This window comes from Anopheles merus, chromosome 2R (assembly GCF_017562075.2).
Source record: "Anopheles merus strain MAF chromosome 2R, AmerM5.1, whole genome shotgun sequence".
Classification (NCBI taxonomy): domain Eukaryota; kingdom Metazoa; phylum Arthropoda; class Insecta; order Diptera; family Culicidae; genus Anopheles; species Anopheles merus.
Window position 1 is genome coordinate 42,104,565 of NC_054082.1, and position 18,956 is coordinate 42,123,520.

Here is an 18,956-nt window from a genome sequence, read left to right on the forward strand (position 1 = left end):
GACCGTTTCCTCCCTTCCTTTTTCTAGACCAACGGAACCGGGCCTGTGCCACTCGGAGTGTGATCTGGCGGGCACGATACGCATCGTGGACGGTGTGAAGTGGGTGCCGGAGCTGCTCGATCACAACACGGCGGAGTGGAAGAAGCTGGCCCGTGAGGTCGAGACGGAGCTGAACGAGGTGTACAGTAAGGCGAAGAATTTGAGCAAGTGGTACAAGAAGGTGCGCATCGACAGCTTCAACAAGGGCAGCGTGCTGGTGGACTACTTCGTTGAGCTGACGGATCTGACGCGCGATGTCAACACGCTCGAGATACGCAAGATGTTCCACGAGGCGCTTGTACCGGTGCCGGAAACGACGACACCGACCACCACCACGACCAGCGCCGATGATTACGACGGTGAGCGGGAGGACGAGGAAACCAAAGCGGAAAAGGAACCGGTCCAGCGGGAGAACCTGCAAGTGCCGGCGCAGCGCGTGAAGGAGGTGTTCCAGCTGGGCAAGTTCAGAGTCGATCCGGTGTATACCGATTTCACAGGTTGGTTATTGATCGAGAATTTTTAAGGCTGTGATTTATAATGCTTACGCTCATTGTGTGGCTTGTAACTTGCCCTTTTAGTTATTCCGAAGCCGATACTTGCTGCTGGTCCAGCGATCGAGGACGATCTGTTCCTGCCGCAGTGGGCTATTGCTGTGATTGTGATCGGTTTGGCGTCGCTGCTGTTCGTCATCCTGTTCGGCGTCACTGTGGTAAGCTAGAGCAGGAAGAGCTCACGACACGAGACATACACCTCACGCATGGATTTTCTCTCTTTGTAGCTAATCAACCGCCAAAAAGCAGCCAAAAAGAAGGCACCGACGCCACTCACCGCCGATATGCTGAACGAACTGAACAAAAACCACATGGGAGGCATCGAAAACTTTGGCTCAGAGGATCTGTACAATCTGGACGATGCATGGGATGATCGTATGCAGGATGTGAAGCCAAAGGTATTGAAATTGTTTGTCTTGAACTGATCTCTGTTTAGTACGATTGATGGCTGACCATCACTATCACTTTCATCTTCCATTTACAGCGTTTCTCGAACTCGATGCATGGTAGCAGCGCTTCCAACATCTACGACAGCTGGCGATCGCAGCGCCACCCAGAGAACTACTTCTATGACGATTACGGTCTGAAGGGCTCGCACTACCCACCGAGCGGCCATCACCATCGGTTACACGATCCGGCCTTCATGATGCATGAGCCGCCGCCACCGGTGATGGCCATGTATCCGCCGTACCATCACGCACCGCCACCACCTAACAGTCATCACTTTAGCAACAGCTCGCGACGGTACTACCGGGACTATGATCCGAACTTCTGAGCTTGGCTACCGTTGCCATAGGGGAAATGTGAATGAGCACGTGCGTTCCATTGCACTATTGCTGGAGCGTCTATATGACCACGCGGTACAACAGTTCATTTGTTGTAGGGTTATTTGCTAGCAATCGGTTCCGTCCGCTTGAAGTGGACCATTCCAAGTCTTACTGTTAACTGTAGGAAGTCGTATCGTGTAGTGTAGCGTAGCTGCTAATGTATATAAATTATTTATTTTTAATAAAAAATACTATAGAATAAATCTTAAACCTTTGCGTATTATTTTTTTTTAAATTTTTCGATCGTTGCTTTATGTTCTCTAGCTTTTTTTGATAAAAATATTGTCTCGGACTATTGGTTCATTTGATTTGTCCCGTTAAATTGAGTCTGCCTTATTCGAATAATTGAATTTCTGCTCGTTTGATCTATGCTACCATGGAAACGCAGAATACTGAAATTACGATCAGTGGCGGAGGCCCTAAGCGATCACACGAATATAGGCCTTTCTGAAGTGTCAAGCGAGAAGCTGTATAAGCTAAACTAGAAAAGGATTGAGAAGCAAATTTACTTGAGGGATGGATGTGTCCCTTTTTTCGGGGCCCCACGCAGCCACTTAGTTTGCGTAGTGCTTATTCCGCCCATGATTACGCTACTCCGTAGTTATTTATCTATTCTATTGTCACGTATCGTTGCGTGCAGAGTAAACTATCTTAGAATGAGGGTAATCTTACTAAATTTTGTCTCCTTATGAGATATTTATCATTCAATGCGATGTTCACGTCTTTCCAAAGATTGTCAGTAAAGTGTAAATTTGTTGTTTTTTTTTTCAGTTGTAACGGCCATTATACCAACGATCTTACCACTAATTTGATTGGTTCGATGATTTATTTGAGAGTTATAATGTTCACTGTACATGGTATGGGCATGGTATTTTGATTTGATTTAAAACCAAAATAGGAAAAAATGTTTAAAAGGGTATTCCTTATTATGAAATATAGTTTAAAAGAAACATAGAAGAGTATTCGAATAACATTAAGCGTGCTAAATAAATGATTGGATTTTATGCTTTAATTGAGCTCTGCAATAGCTAAACCTCAAAACTGCAAAAGCTTTGCGAGAGAGCTTTCGTTTGTGCTTTTCGATTGCATACCTTTGAGCAGGGATGTCAAACTCGTTCAAAGTTGATGTTCTAAAACCAATGTATCATACGTAAAATTATTTTGTACAATTATTTTGGATTTCCATGATTTAAAGTATAAGTAATATGTTAACTACAAACTACATATTTTCAAATTGAATCAAACACAAAGACAGCGAGTTGTTATGAATTCATAGCTATTATATGCATTGAAAATAAATTCTTTGTTTTAATCAACGCAACAATTACAATGTAATTTTTTCTTAAAATTCAACCAAATTTTGAACACCAGTAATGGGCTGTTTCTTTCTGCAGATTAATGTTTGTTCTCATCAATCACCGTAAAGGTAATTTGCATGCCGTTCGGAACCTCCACGATGCTGGCATTGATCACGTTCCACCGGGTGCAAGGCTTGCTGCGAATGGGCGGTTCGGTGTACATGAACATTTGTCCTTCGGGATGCGGTAGGTCCATGGAGCTATTGAAGCGAGGTAAAGAAAGCAAATAAACGAACATACATTTTGCGGTGCCAATCAATCGAAAACGAAAGAATCCGGACGTCCAACTTACATGGTGTCCTGTCGATCATCTGTTCTAGCGGTGACAGGTCTCGAGTATCGGCCGATCGATCCGTTGGAAGATTCTTGCTCGAGAGATTTCACCTTCGCCTCGTACAGCTGTCTCAGCTCCTGCACTGACCGTGTTTCACATAGCTTCTCTTCTGAACATTTCTTTTCTTTTCTTCTGCCACCAAACCAGAAATAATTAGACGATTTGCTACAGACAGGTCACAAATTACCACCAAGGAAGCGTAAGGTACTTACTCCACTGTGTGTTCTCTGCACGTACAAATGGGAAGCTTCTCAATGTTGGAGGCTGTTGGACTAGCCTGTGCATCGGCTGGCCCCTCGAGGTGATTCAAGAGGAACAATTTCCGTAATGATTTCACCGAATAATCTGTCGTATTGCAACAGGTCACGCAGTGGGGGTCCATATGTTCGGTGTTGTTCTCGGACATGGCTAATTGTTCCCGGGGCTCACCGTTTTCACACTTGCAGTCCAGCGTGTTGTTCATGCCAGCTATGAAATTTAAAAGATGAATCATTTTCAAACCGAAAGAGCTGCTCCAAAGTTGCGAAATGAATGACAAACTTACCAAATGTTTGCTGAGATTAAAAATGATCCGCTTGCCGTGAACAAGCGGAGTGTTACGAGCCTACCATAGCCTACTTGAGGGTTAGGAAGACGAAGAAAGAGAAGGGTTGAAATGGCAGATAAGTGATTGGTTCTTTGTGCATTTAAATGCAATAAATAACGTATTTTCAACAGCTTTTTTGGAACCACATAAACGATTTTGGATAAATCTGTCTCATGTGTTGAAGGAAAAAATCTCTAATTAAAAAAATGCTTTCTGTCCTGACCTTCTGTCCTGAAATTATATTTTCCTCGTAAGTTTTAATATTTTTTATTAAAAAAATATTATTTTATATGATTGTAAACATTCGAGCAAAACAAGAACATAACATACTTACAAACAAGTTATCCAGAAGTTTTCCTTTTTATAGAGTTGTTTTTATTTTATTTTTGTATACTAAGCTTTTTATGTTATGCATGTGAAGAGAAAAGGTTTGTACTCTATTTTGAATATTTTAAGTAACTACAGGCGTAAAAATTGCCAAGTACGACATGCACACATACATTGATCCGCTACATCAATTCTTTCCAACTGCAAATCATTTGCTACATCCGTTCTCATGCTCGCTGTTATCCTTGATACACGACTAAATCAAAATAAACTATGGCTAACCATCTTTCTAATAAGTAGTCTACCAAGGGAAGGTGTGTGAACTACTCGAGCATCATAATGAACCGATTATTTTGTCCATCGAAACCGTATTTAAAGAAGTAAAGCCGACCCTGATATTGCTCTGAAGAGGAACCACAACAACCAAATGATCACCGACCGCCGGGTAGTAGTGCATGAGGATGATGATGCCTATTGCCTGGTTAAAGAACCAGCCGCAGTGTTCGGAATGGACATAAAATCATGAATATTAATTACATTACTAGAGCGCGATTGGGCTCATCGCACCATCACATTGGCTGCCAGCGGTGAACTTGACTTTCCCACTCGAAAATGGTAAGGTACCGGGCGTCATTAATTACTCCACCGAGAGGTATACCGGATGCGTTTCTGTTCGGTTTTCTGCCGGTGGGTAAACCGTGCCGCAGTTCAACAAGTGCGCAGGCTGACCTTCAAATTTGGGTGTTCGCTTTGAGAAGCAGTGAGGAAAAATCGTGACATCTCGTGGCAAGCAAGCGGGCTGAGGGCAAACGGTAAATAAGTGGTTTTAAGCTTAAAGTTCATCCATTCTTGCACCATCGGGGATCCAGTTTCGAAATGAATGGTATGTAATAAAAGAAAAATCAATCGCTACACTTTAAAGCGTGCCAGGCTGATGCTAAACGTGATTAACGTTTAGCCCGGTTGGGAGAACGATGAGCAGGGCTCGAAATGAATCCATTTATTTGGTGTGGTTGAACGATTTGAAGTAGATTGCTTACAGTCTCAATTGTTGTTGATTAAGTGTTGACTATTGCCAGCGGAAGGAATGCGGCTGCGTTTGAACAGTGAATGCGCCGCTGCTGGACAATGATGCTTGTTGGAGGAGGACACTTGTTTGCGGTCAGGTCAAACGAAAGCTCGCACAAGATGATCAAGACATGATTTAGGCCGATGTCAAACAGACAGCTCAATGTAACATTAGCCTTGGAAGATTACACTTACTCGAGAAATACCCCAATTCTTCAAGTGCAGTGGTAGTTTCGTGCCGCTTGTGTCCTTTAAAGAGACAAATTCATTCTCTGCATTGCGATGATTTACGGGGCAGGGAAAAATAGATTCCTGCTACGCTAATTCAATTCGCTAACTGGAATGGCGAACGAATGGCAATACAAATAGTTTCACCAATGGAAACGTGTCAGTGTGCTGATTAAAACTAGGTTACCGCATACTGATTGAACAATGCATTGTTCACGGAGACAGTTAACGTAAGCGGTCGGAACACTTATTTGACCACTTTCTGGACGCGTTTGAAACATTTAAATGGGTAAGATTAATTATATATATAAAATACTGTAACAAAAATACTTGAAATTTCGTAAAAACATAGATTATCATTTCAAATATTTCGCACGACAAATGGCATGCTAGTTAAGGAACTGATATTTATTATAAAAGCGAAAACAAGCTGATCAAATAAATGAATAAGAAATCATAAATCAAAATTGCTTGCTTTGAGTATAAAAACATCTCATTTCAGTTATAATAAAAAGGATTAAAACACAACAACAAAAATTATTCAATCCTACATCTCAACATAAAAACACATATTGAAACTTTTTTTAATTTACAGCGAATTATACTCTACTAACACTTCAAAACAATTCTTCATCTAATCTTAGTATTCACGTTATACATCGTTTTCTTTTCCGCCAATCTTGTAAATCGTGGATCTATGCTCAAAAACCATATCGAACCAAAAATCGAATCCTTTGAATTCGAACAATTGCCGAACGATTATGTATCGCTTTTACCTTTTAAAGCAGTTGCATGTAGCTTTCTCACTAATTCCATTATAAAATTACCACATTTGATCTACTTTGAAGCGTTAGAAAATTTGGTCCGTTTACGTAACGCTCCTGCCAATGTCGTGAGTCACTCTGGCAAGAGGGAACACGTGCTGTGCGCCAAAGAACGCAGACCGATCGCGGGTGTCGAACGAAAAATGATTAGCCCATAAACGGTGCTAATCAACGTGACCTTTCCTTCAACCGATTCCAGCCAGACGGACAGTTGTGTCCCGTGTGTCCGTCCCGACACTGTTCACTCACTCACTCACACGCGGCTCAGCGATTAATCTTTATTACAACCCCGATCCGTTAATTAATCACCATTCGCGAACGAAATGAGTGGGACTTTACGCTCGCAGCCATATTTGCGTACACATGCGCGAAAGTGTGGCGTTGGGGCTGTCGCAACGTGCGGGTGGTTGATGTTTGTTGACGTTTGGCTATCGGGCGTCGGTTGGTGGGCTTGTGGCCGCCATTTAATTTCGATGACGGTAATGATCGAGATTTAGTTTCACTGCCATATTTTTGCTAACCGAGTTGGTGGTCGGGTTTTATGAGAAATTAGCTGCCAATAGTAGGAGTCTTGGGTTTTGTTTAGCTGTTGACGAAAAACGAATGTTGAAGGAAGATGCGCTTAGTTTGCTTTTAGCTATGATCATTTTATTACTTATAAATGGCAAAGATGGCACGTTACTCTACTGTTTCTCAGATCATCAGATTAATTGGTTGGGAAGAACTGCACACGATATGCCCACGCGGGTTCGCATGCAAGCAAACACAACACAGTACCCGGTGCTTCCTCTGACATGATCGGTATCTTCTTATGTGCAAATTACTTTTAATATGTGCAGCAACAAGCAAGAAGAATGCTCTTCTTCTCTTGCCTCGCCACAACGCACGGGTCGTTCGGTGATCGCGAGCTGTGCCCTGCTGGGTGCATTTAGATGCAAAATGCAATTACGCGCACAGTGCTACCGTACTGTAAGCGTGCGACGATGCGCATCTTGTTGCTCCAGTGTAGTTTGTCCGCTGTGGCGGTTGTTAGTTGGCGCCAGCGTCTTAAGGTGTGTTGGACAGCCGAAGGTCGCTCGGTAAAGGTCGAACTTGCCATCGAAGATTATCGCCACACATGCACAGCGAGAGACGGGAAAATTAAACGATTGGCATGCATATTTAGGCGATTACATGCATGCTTTTTGCGTTGCTGAAAGGCAGCCGATCCGCAAACAGCTTCCTGTCTTCTCGCTGTCTCATTGACTTGGCGGGTTGTTTGTTTAGTTTGCCATCGTAGTTTGCAAGAAAGTTAAGACAGAAAAAAATGAAACAATTTAACATCGAAAAAAGGCATGTGTTAACACATTGTTTGTAAACATTATTGGTACTACTACAATGACCGTTCAAAAATAAAATCAAATTTATTTGATATCTTTTCCTGGATCCTCGCGTGTTAGGGTAAATCTGATATTAAATTAAATATAATTTGAGACAACAATCATACTTATTAATCTAGGACCTTCATTAACTACTCATGGAGAATGCCTGGCAATCTATGATTTATTGCTATTTGTTTACTCATAATAATCAGTCCTGCCTTTCTTCCCCCATTCTTTAACATTTGTGATATGCGACACGAAAAACTAAAAAGATAAATCAATATCAACTAAACACAGCCCTCCCCATACATTCACAAGCCATATCAAATGCTTTGAACTATCTTTCCTACATACCTATTGAACATGACCCCTAAAGATTCAGCATACATGTCTAACCTTTCCCGACCGATAATTGACCTCATGTGTAGCTTTACAGCCGTGTACGCGACTGCATCAAGCATCATCGGTGGGAAACGAAGATTTGCGCTAATCATGTATGCCAAAACTGGAGTAAAATCATCGCCGATCATTTGCCGAATTGAGTTCAATGAACACAAAACCCGTACATGCACACATATGACGCCAGAATGCAAATGATGCCCAGGGCTTCATCTCTCGTCTGCTGTGGCCCATCGTGCCCTAGTGAAGCGTGCATACCTTCAATCAAACACCGCCGAGGTATTTTGCAAACCGATGTTTGTTTGCAGATGATTATGTATGTACTGCTGCTGGACCGACTCAGCAAAGTATTGTTTGGGTTTGGTTTAAAGTCAAATAAAAAATCCAACATCATCTGCGTCGCACAAAAAATGGAACACACAAAACCAAACGGAGGCAAAGCCAAATGGACCATGGAATGGATGGGACGACATTCGCTCGTGGTGTCTATGAACTACAATAATGGAGGACCACTCAATTTGTGTGATTTACGTGCGAAAATTGGTTCTTTGCAAGGGGTAGCTATTGGTTTCCAAGAAGAAGAAAACAAGATGTCGATCGACGGCTTGTTCCACAACGCTGACATGGAAGCACTGTTTTGTAGCGCAAAGATATCCTCTTATTCTCAAAGGCAGCCAGTGTGAGGTATGTGATAGTGTTGGAAATGATTCGAGTGAATGTTCTCACTGCACCTAGAGGTTGCGATCGAGAATCAGTTCGTCAGTAAGCTACAACTCCATTCAATTCGCAAAGACAGGGGATTTCACACCGTGTAAATTTATGTACAAGTTAATCGATCAGGAAATAACCTTTGCCACTCATTCGTCTAAATGGAGCCGTCAGCAGGGAGTAAACAAAATTCTGGTACCATTTCGTTGCGTTCTTTTCTACCGCCAGCTCGGTTGGGAAATCAATCTGGACTATTTGCTGGAAAATGAGCGAAACATGAACTTCATCAATCGCCCGTACCTGAATTATGCAATCCTCAATCCTACAATTGAGTAGACTTACGGCTCTTCTTCGCCGATCGTTTCCAACAGAGCCGAGCTGCACGTCCACCAAGACGAATGCTGTGAACTTCTTTCTTCTGCTGATTATTTAATTTACGAGCGTAATCAAACGCCAATAATCGGTAGTAATCTGCTTCTGTCGGACTGCCGCCCGTTGGAACGGTGTTGGGAAGCGATCGTACGGCGAGATTATTGCTCGCTCACGAATGTCGATCGCGTAGAAGCAGGATAGATGAAGGAAATGTTCACTGGGTTTATGTTGCAATTATGGTTAGTGAAAGGGAGTCGTTTATCGAAGTGTGTTTGAGTACAAGGCGTACTACGCGATCGTGTGTGTTTGAGAGCATTTGTGTTTGTGTTTGGCACCAGTATCCAATCCAGACGCGAAACTTGTCATTCGCTGTAACATTCATCTACAGGCTTGTTTTATGGTTTTAATTACACTTGAATAATAAATACATTTTATTGTGACTCATGTTTCTGTTACTTTACTGACTACTGAGGTGTTGTGTTTACACCGATATCGGCAATGTATAAATACTGTGTGCGGGATTGTGTGCTCATACCTGACAGCAGACCGTTTCTTGCCCACGATTGCAGAGTGGTATCAAGTTCAAGCGAAGAAACACGTCCACATTTTGGCGATTCCAGTACATCGAAGGACAGCGCGTATAGTGCAGACACCTGCCGGGAGCTCCGGTCGGAAGTGTGCAATGCCCGTTCTCGTACAGCTCAATCGACCGAATAATCGACACCAGATGGTTATGATCGACCGCCGGGTGGGGTGAGTTCGGTCCCTGGTAATCGACCCTTTGACCGGACATGCTCGGACCGTACGGAACTACCGATTGGAAGTGATTCTGGCTAGTGTACGGTGAGTACGGTGCAGAGGGACTACTGTGGACGGCTTGAGGATGTCTCTGCCCATGGATGATGTGTGTCGGAGGTAGTTCAACGGAAGGAATCAGCTCAATATGTACATCATTATTGTGGATAGTGTTTTGTACTGGTGGCACTAGGACTGATTGTTTCGTCTTGGGTGACGTCTGGAATGGATGCACTGTAAAGAACATTTTTGTAAGCAAGACAATAAATATAACATCCGGAAGCGAAAAGTTGCTTTTGAAATGTTACCAAGCTTTTGTGAATGAGGGGTATGAGGGCCGTACACTTCATATGTTTCTGGGACATTGTCCAATGATTGATGATATACTGTTAAGTACACATGAAACACAAATGGCGGGTTTGAAAAGGCGCTATCTCGTCCTCTACTAAACTGTGATATACTTACTGTTTACTTTCGTGGTCTGAGGTCTACTCTTCATTAAATCATCACCGTAAGGTTTAATGTGGTTCGCGATCACATCTGAAAGAATAGCCGGCACTGTAATAAAGTTTCCATTAAAATGTTCCTTTGAGTTAATGCTTTATGCCACATGCACAATTACCTATACGATTTTGATGAAAAATTTGATCGATCTCGTTCGATGTGGATGTATCGACACTGGGTGTGTCGGCCTCATCACCTCCAAAACGTATTGCTTATTTGAAAACATATAATAAGTCTTAATTTAATCATTCAAAGTCAATCATTCAAACACTGGTAGATTTACTTACAGGTTAGAATTGGATCGTTTTCAGGCAGATGTCTTAAAATAATCGACTCAATCCAATCGTAAAACGGAGCAAGACGTGTTGCAACGAAGAGATTCTGTGTTCCGCCGCATTCACCCTCATCCATGTTGTTGACCGCGTACACATATGGCACAATATTGTCGCGCCGAAAGTTGGACACGGCACCACCTGGTTCCAGCTGCAGGGGAGTCCAGTTACTAATTAACAAACAACTCAGACTCACTTATGACAATTGTAGTAATCATACCTTACAGATGCCCGGTACCAGATCGATCGGATTGAAGGTGCACAGGAAGTCACTGTTGAATCCTGACCAGAGTGTGCTATTCACTTTCCACGCATCACTTGCCTCACAGCGGCCATTCTCCGTCACCAGCGCTACCAATACTTTGAGCGAGACATTCTTTGCCACATCTTCCGGATCATTCTTCACCTCGGGCCCGTACCCAGAAAAGAACACAATCGGATCGGAGATGCGCTCCTCCTTCCAAATGCAACCTGGTGCAATAATTTGATAGATTTTGTTCGGGTTGTAAAACTTGGCAAGCGTTAGCACGGCTAGATTGTGGTAATTTTTCCCGGCAACAAATTTGGGATGCACGTCGATGTCCACTATCTCGACCATCTCCTTGTTTGCCTCTATAAAGGCTGGTTGCTGGTTGTTGCGTATGGCACAGGTGGCCGATGTGACGACATGCCGGTAATCGATTAGAGCTCCACTGCACTGATGGAATGAGCTGTTGTCTGCTTTGCGTAGATTTACCTGTTTGAGTGGAATTCGTAGTGTTAAGGATTTTAAGAGGTAATTCAAAAGCGTTGATACTCTACCTTAAAGAAGGGTGAATTATTTTGCGGACTTAGTCGACTGTCGGAAAACGATCTTACCGCTAGACACTCCGTGTTTCTGGCACACTCAATCGGATCGACGGTAACGTTTACGCGCTCGCGGATCCAATTTATGTAGCTGGCCACCTTCGTGTACACACCCATAGAACCATCCCAACAGCCCGTTCCGAAGGACACTACGCCCGTAAGATACGGTATCGTGCGCGTTACATCCGACAGGTCGATCTGTAACGGCCCACCGGAATCTCCCAAGCATGCGTCTTTGTGTGGAGTTTTCGTGCAGAATTGGTCAGACGTAAGTCCGTACCGTAAGCGAGCATCCTTCGGCAGTTCGTTGTTGCAGGAATCGGAATCGTAATAATTGAGTGACACTTTTTGCAATGTTGGACTCATTCCCGATGCTGTTTGATAAAAAATTGGTGTATGATTATTACAGAGATTCTTTTTGTTTATTTCGGAATGCGAAAAGCAACGAAACTCACTGTAAGTAGTAAATCCGAATCCAATTGCTCGCAAGCTGGAACTATACTCATGGATGTTATCGTGTGGCCATAAGCAAATAGGACACACAGCTGTATTGAACTTCGCCTCACGATCTAGCTCTATGAGCGCGATGTCATAATACTTGCGGTTCTTCTTAAACTTTTCATGCACAGTAAAGCTAACGATTTTAAACTGCTGTGCGGTTTCGTCGTCCTCGGTGGTAGCTAGATTTGTATCGCCGAGGCGCACTGTATCGGGTGGAATTCTGAAATGAGATGTTCGTGGGATATTTTATTAAAATGATTATTTCAATTGTTTTTCTGTAATTCGAATCAAAACTTACTTTTCGTCATCCACCTTGCAGTGAGCGGCCGTTAGAACATATTTGGCAGCTATCAGTGATCCACCACATTTGTACTGCACTACCGGTGGTGATACGGTCTTGTCCGTCCATCCAATCGCCGCCTAGAATTTGTAGATTCAATTTGGTTATTTAATACGTGAATAAGCACTCACTGAAGATCGCAGGTTTTTTTTTCCTTTAGAATTTGGTTGCATTGCGTAATAGGATGTTTATACATAGCCTTGCAAACTTGTCGATCAAAATGATAATGAAAAACAATTAACGATTAACGGAACACTTAACGTGGGCACATTTTTCTATTGATCTTCCGCACCGATCTAGCTCCTCCGGAATTACGCAACTCTTGAGTAATGCAAAGTTGATTTAGAAAACCTGTTTGCACTGCACTGCAACCTTTTTCTATCTAACACCTACCATGTGAGGAAATTCTTTGAGAAAAGCACGACGTCCTCCAAAAATAAAGAATCCGAGAGCGCTGGACACATCCTCACTGTAGAATCGGCTCGGACAATCTGGAACAAATCGAGTACTACTCATTTAATCTCAACGCTTTTTGCTAATTTTGCTATATAAGCTCAATCCAGCAGTCCAGGCATTACCAGCTAACGATTTACGGTCGTAGTATCCTTCCGGTGCACTATCAATAAATGCGTTTTCACTAAACACTAGATCGGCGATGAGTAACAGCGCACAAGCGATCACGATCAGTCGCTGATGCATCACTGGGTACTGACAGTCGTGTAGATTAATTGGCTTTTGCAGTACCGCGATAAGAGCACTTGTCACTGGGCACTTTTACACCTGCTGCGATCACACTGTCGATCAAAACTGACGCGATCGTAGAATGGGGAGCTGTCGGGATGGCTCGCTACTCGTTGGAGCCCGGTGGCGGTGTTTCGGAGTGGGCTGACTTTAAATGAGCCTAGTTTAAATTCCGCTTAGCCTTAGCTGTTGCACATACAACCTTGAAGCGGTGGTGCGAGTTGCTGCTCCCTGTGCGATTGCGAGATGTCTGCAGCGAGAGCAGTTCAGAGTGGTTCTGCAATGTCAACGCCACCCTTCCAGAGCTATAAATCATAACTGGCTCGCGCTGGCTGGACCTTTGGTGCGATCAAACCGAACTGCAAACACGCTACCTCTTCGCTGGTGGTAGTGTTGGTTGTTCTGTGAAAAACCCCAACATCACGGAATTCCGTCTACTACGTCAACAATGTCGTTTGTTGTCTCTATACACACAAATCTGTCTTGAAAATGAGCTAAAGGTTCAGCAAAAACGGCCTGAAACGATCATGTAATTTATTATGGGCTGCTCGGTTACACACTACCGTTATCACCACTACTATGACTGACTGACTGGCTGTCTGGCCACTGATACCAACGCAAGCTCGCGTGTCTTGGTCAATTCAGCTAGCCGACGACCATTGTTGTTGAACGGATTTCACATGATCCTCATCACCACATCTCCAACAAGCAGCTTGGACCACCCAGGGACAAACCCGACCAACTTCCCTAAACGGTCAACCGAAATTTAAAGTTTGCCCGTGAATGAAGTGTTATTGTATGATAATTAAAAGTAGTTCACACCACTCAAAGCTTCCATCAATTCCATTTTTTTCGGCAACGCTGTTTGTAAAACAGAATCGTGAAGGGAGACGGGTTTTGGTCGGATAAAATGGACGCCGATGAGACTATTGGACCATTAGCTAATTACGCACATTACTTTGTGGGTTTTCCTGTGCAGTTCAGATTCAATCAATGCTATCTTTAAAACAGAACGATCGATATATAATTGATATAATTAATACCGGAAAGAATTTCCCACCCAACATGTCAGTTTGATTGACGCCAGAACGTTAGTGTTAGCGTGTGTTTGTAAGACGGTAATCGGTACATATGAATGTGTTAGAATGTATTGGCGACTGGAGTCGATTGATGCGTGAGACTGGAACTGATTGCTATCGTTTGAAATCGTCACCATACATCTTGAGAATGCTGTGCACCTAATACATTAACCTCTCCAGACTTGAGGAGTGTTGCTGCCGGCTATTTCTGATTTGGTGTTTATAATACATTGACCCACATGAAGGACTGATACTGTTCAACGAATGACGTGAATGGTTTGAAACTCTGTGTGCTTTTGGATACGTAATGAGTAGTGTATGATTAAAGAATACCCTGAATAATGATTCACGGTGAAGTTTTGTGGATTTAAAGAAGAGCACTTAAAATAGCGATCATTATCTAAAAGATATTAATTAGATTGTGAAACAGAAATAACGTTAGCACATGTAAAGAAATGTAAGATGAATCACAAGAGCTGATTCATGATCAAGAGAAGTACAGATGCCTGATCAAGAGAAGTATAAAAAAACTTTAGTTCAATGCAAGTAATTGGTCAAATATTTACCCTTAGGCATTTTAAATTAAAATACTAACCGTTTCATCGTTTCAGCACAATGCATAATAGAAACGGATAATCCATTATTTTGCAATCAAAACATTGGAATTAAGTAATTACCGCATGGATCAAAAATCGATAAACAATTCTCCTTATCGGACAATGATATAGCTGCTGCCTTACTACCACAATCCTTTTCGATAAAACTTCGCCCATCACCTTGAGGTAAGTTCAGCGTCGGCTTACACTAAGAAAAAAAAACGATAACAAAAAACACTCGATTGACCTTACTGAGCGAGTATTGCTGTCTCAGATGTGTTATCGGACATGACGTCGTGTTTAGGCGCGCTAGAGCAGGGCGATAAAGTACGTTATCGCGTGGAACTTATTCCAAAAGGAATTGTAGCAACGTATGCGACGAACATTCGTCAACCGATGGTGGTAACGTTTGGAACAAAAGATCGTTATGGAGAAACACTTTCTATTGGGACTTGTGCTGCTGGCGTTCAAACTGAGTGTAAAGTGTGTTGTAATTAATCCGGCTGTGGCATATCATCTGGAGTACAATTTGGCGGACAATGTCGACTGGGTACGCATCCCAACGATGGTCGGCGAATGGATTTGGACGCATCGACGCTCGGTTAATGCGATGATGAAACAACACCGATCCGACGAGCCGCCAGTTAAAGTTGAATTTTTGCTGCATACAAGACGAGACACTGTAGACGAAGGTCATTCGATGGAGGTAGGAAATATTGAATCATTGCTAGGTTCCAACTTCCGGTCCGATCTTCCAACAAGGATCATCGTGCATGGTTGGCAAAGCAGCAAAAGCTCCCCGCTAGCAGAAAGTATTCGTGATACGTATCTGCTGCTTTGGGACTACAATGTGATCGTGGTTGACTGGTCGGATTGTGCGTTGGACTGGAACTACGTACGAGCGGTCGGATGTGTTCCCGTGGTTGGTCAAACACTTGCCCGTCTGCTCGACGAGTTTCAGCAGCATGCCGGACTGATGATGGAGAATGTGTACGTCGTTGGGCATAGTTTAGGAGCGCACGTTGCCGGCATAGCTGGCAAGAGGGTTCAGAATGGACGGCTGCATACCATCATTGGCCTTGATCCGGCATTGCCACTGTTTTCGATTCACGAGAAAGAAAACCGCATCGATCACCAGGACGCAATGTATGTGGAGGTGATACATACCGACGGAGGGCTTCTCGGTTTTCGGGATCCGATCGGGACGGCTGACTTTTACCCGAACGGAGGCTCCCATCAACCGGGCTGTGGGCTGGACGTGGTTGGACTGTGTTCGCACACTCGTGCTTGGGAGCTGTTTGCGGAGTCGTTGCTAGAGCCGGTGGAAAACTTGGTGGCCAGTCGGATTGAATCGTTGGAGGAGATAGAGCGGCTGCCGCCTGTGGAGATGGATTCCATCGGACTGGGCGATTATGTTGTCGAGCGAGTGAAAATGGGAGGGGAACCGTCGAATGCTGGACACGCGCAAGGCTTGTACTCTATCACCACGAGTGATAAAAGTCCATTTTTTCGCAAAAATAGGATAGCCTAAAATTTTGCAATTTTTGCTTAGCTTAGCGATCGCGCGTAGTCATAGGGAGCTGCTTACCCAGTTTTAACTGTGTCCAATTCAATTCTCTCGGAAAGCTACGGTTGGGTCAGTTAGGCAGTGCGAGCAGAATTAACGATCTTTTTTCGCACAAAGTAAATCCCATAATCTGGTGGCAGTGGAAATCAAAGCGCAGTCGCATCTGTAGGCTTTAAAAAGTCATCCTAAACCACTTCACATTTGATGTCATAAGCTATTGTTTTCACCATCTGTGGTCACTGCAGAATTACGTAAATGTGTGTGAGTTATTTTCCGCATAAATTCGATTACGAGTGTGCAATAGCGACCCATTTTTTGAGGTTCCATCTTGAGCAGTTGAATGTGTCACTTTCGTTATGCTTTTGTAGAAATTCGACAATGATTTTGCTTGCGTGCATGTCGGTAAAGACGTAAAGTATTAACAAATAGATTTCTTTTGCGCAGTGAAAAACAATGTGAAGTCAATTGCTTGAAGCTAGTAATAGAAAAGTAATGGAGTAGAAAGCATCACTGGTTAGGTTTATGTGGCATGTTCACTTAAAATCGCTTAGCTACTGAGTGTCCAGCACACGTCATAATTTCTTTATAATTAATTATAGTTTATGTCTAAAAGTATCTTGCTATTAAACTTGAAAGATTATTTTGCACGTTATTGTGTTATTGCTTACAGCATATTTGAAAACTACCCCTATAAACTATTTTCTTTAAAAGAACTCAAGGATTCGATTAGAAGCGATAAAAAATATTAGGTATGAATATTGAATGAAAATGTGGATCTTAATCCAATAGTTGTTATTTTCTACCCACATAAACGACTCTTATTATCATAAATGTATACAGATTATTTTAAACAGGCAATTGTAATGCACATAGATTTAGAAACCAATTGAAAATTGCGTGTGAAGTAGAATTAATTGCTAAAATGTCTTACATTATTTTAGGTTTTTAAGAAATTAAATTAGACCCTTGATTTACATGGAGGAATCCTAGGATTAATATAGTTCCAATATTTAATCCATGCAATTTCCAGAGTATTGTAAACGAAACAAAAGCAAATAAACAGCCATTTTTGACGTTTCTACCCAAACATCATTCACTATCCTCGCTACATGTCCGATATGGGAATCTCTTTTCAGCCAGTGCATCGGCTGCCGCCGAACCTCTTCAGGCACACTGTCCTCATCAGCGATAAAATCACTGGGATGGTAGCACCCGCAAAACAAACTATGTCACGATGGCAAAATCCATCACTCCCGAGCGCGGTGCAGCACTCGTACTCGCGTCTTGGCAGATCGTCTCCGCAGACGCCCTAAGGCGCAGTTCGTGATTGGAGAGTTGAAGTTTAGCCTGTCTGTCTGATGCGGCTTCTGCACGCTCGCCGGCATCGCGTAAATGGATTTACTGAGAACGATCGCGGCACGGAAAGGGATGAGAATGGTAACCTTTCGACCGCAGGTGAGTCCAAGCCGTGATCGCTTTCACGGTGCAGCGATACGATGCATCTCGATGGAATGTGCTGTTGAATCTATTTCATACGTTTTTGCAACATGCTGACCGGCATACGGTGGGGAATTTTTGTAGCTTTACCCCGAGCAAATTTCATGTTTGCTGCGCAAAAGCTGCACATAAATGAATTATAGCGAAACAAAATCATGCCCATTTTTTTCTTTTATTTGTGTATATGAGCAATGTGCGTCTCGGAAAGCTTTAACGATTTGTAAGCAGCCCTCGTTTGCATAAATCATCCATTGTTTCAGCCTCGCACACGATAGGAAGAGATCGCACCCGCCAGCGGAACCAACGAATGGGCTGCAACGGAGCTATCGTTGCCCAACCCGCTTTGGGAAAACTAAAACCCTAAAGAAGGTGAAATATAATATTCCGTGGGTGGAAAAGTGAATGGGCCGCGCCGGCTCGTTGAACCCCCATACCCGGTACCCGGTGCAAAAATTAGGTCAATTCCATTATGCGTTTGACATTATGCAAAAATGCTAAGATTATGGGATGCTCGATTGCTTCACGTTTGGTTCCTATAACATTCGCGCCACTTAACCATTGAAACTGTCTGTAGGATTTCATGACCCTCAAAAAAGGGCTGGCGACTGCAATAGGTTGAACGGTGCTTGTGGAAAGTGGTTGCACGGTCGCAGGTGAGTTTTCCTATTTTACGTTCGATCGCTAAATCAATCGAGCCAATGTTTCTGTTGGAGATTGATCATTTGAATTAATTAGTTCGAATTCGAAATTCGAACTCAATTTAGAAATAGGATAGGAAATGAACTCATAGGCATAGATAAGGATAACAGAATGAACTCAAAATGAATTATGTAATGAACTCTTGACAATTGAATATACAGTAGCAAACGGACATTTGAACGAGTCGCATTATTTCCATAACCGACACAATTATTCTAATATCGGGAAAGAAAACGAGTTGTACACCGTATACGAACATTCGTGAGGTTTTCTCACAGTTTCTTTGCCAAAGAGAATTGATTGCTTGATAGGAGATTGGATGGTAAAATAACCCAATATGAAAAATGTATGGCAATATGTCAAAGGTGCTCACTGGCCAATTTTTCAATCAAAATATCAGTTTCATTATGAGCCTCACTATGGAGTGGGAGAATGATCTAGAGTTGACCTTGTGTAGATTAGGTTTGATGACCGTGC

General features: G+C 42.9%; 4 protein-coding genes across 7 annotated transcripts in view; 2 read left to right on the forward strand and 2 right to left on the reverse strand.

Moving 5' to 3' along the window:
- LOC121588326 (mucin-5AC-like) overlaps positions 1–1,621 on the forward strand; it is a 47,082-nt gene extending 45,461 nt beyond the window's left edge. For both annotated transcript variants that reach the window (XM_041906113.1, XM_041906114.1), the window contains 4 exons: positions 28–536; positions 618–748; positions 818–988; positions 1,075–1,621. In XM_041906113.1, coding sequence (XP_041762047.1) covers positions 28–536; positions 618–748; positions 818–988; positions 1,075–1,365 — 1,102 coding nt within the window. In that variant the 3' untranslated portion in view covers positions 1,366–1,621. The remainder of the gene's footprint in view (positions 1–27; positions 537–617; positions 749–817; positions 989–1,074) is intronic.
- A 1,058-nt stretch (positions 1,622–2,679) lies between these two features.
- On the reverse strand, positions 2,680–3,757 carry LOC121588864. 3 transcript variants are annotated; one of them, XM_041907296.1, is made up of 4 exons: positions 3,654–3,757; positions 3,322–3,577; positions 3,068–3,241; positions 2,680–2,975 (listed from the first exon to the last, which is right to left on the reverse strand). In XM_041907296.1, exons 2-4 carry the CDS (start codon positions 3,570–3,572, stop codon positions 2,813–2,815), a joined length of 588 nt encoding a protein of 195 aa, XP_041763230.1. In that variant the 5' UTR covers positions 3,573–3,577; positions 3,654–3,757; the 3' UTR covers positions 2,680–2,812. The 3 variants fall into 3 exon arrangements, with proteins under 3 accessions (XP_041763230.1, XP_041763229.1, XP_041763228.1); XM_041907295.1 differs by lacking the exon at positions 3,654–3,757 and having other exon boundaries at positions 3,068–3,238; positions 3,322–3,645; XM_041907294.1 differs by lacking the exon at positions 3,654–3,757 and having other exon boundaries at positions 3,322–3,645.
- A 5,616-nt stretch (positions 3,758–9,373) lies between these two features.
- Positions 9,374–13,227, reverse strand: LOC121588917. The gene is made up of 11 exons (XM_041907368.1): positions 12,879–13,227; positions 12,694–12,791; positions 12,259–12,380; positions 11,915–12,180; positions 11,415–11,833; positions 10,834–11,349; positions 10,569–10,764; positions 10,400–10,492; positions 10,243–10,317; positions 10,086–10,163; positions 9,374–10,011 (listed from the first exon to the last, which is right to left on the reverse strand). Exons 1-11 carry the CDS (start codon positions 12,997–12,999, stop codon positions 9,512–9,514), a joined length of 2,484 nt encoding a protein of 827 aa, XP_041763302.1. The 5' UTR covers positions 13,000–13,227; the 3' UTR covers positions 9,374–9,511.
- Positions 13,228–15,024: 1,797 nt separating this feature from the next.
- LOC121590549 (phospholipase A1-like) lies at positions 15,025–17,364 on the forward strand. The gene has a single exon (XM_041910325.1). The coding sequence runs from the start codon at positions 15,144–15,146 to the stop codon at positions 16,245–16,247; it is 1,104 nt and encodes a 367-aa protein (XP_041766259.1). The 5' UTR covers positions 15,025–15,143; the 3' UTR covers positions 16,248–17,364.
- The last annotated feature ends 1,592 nt before the right edge of the window (positions 17,365–18,956 follow it).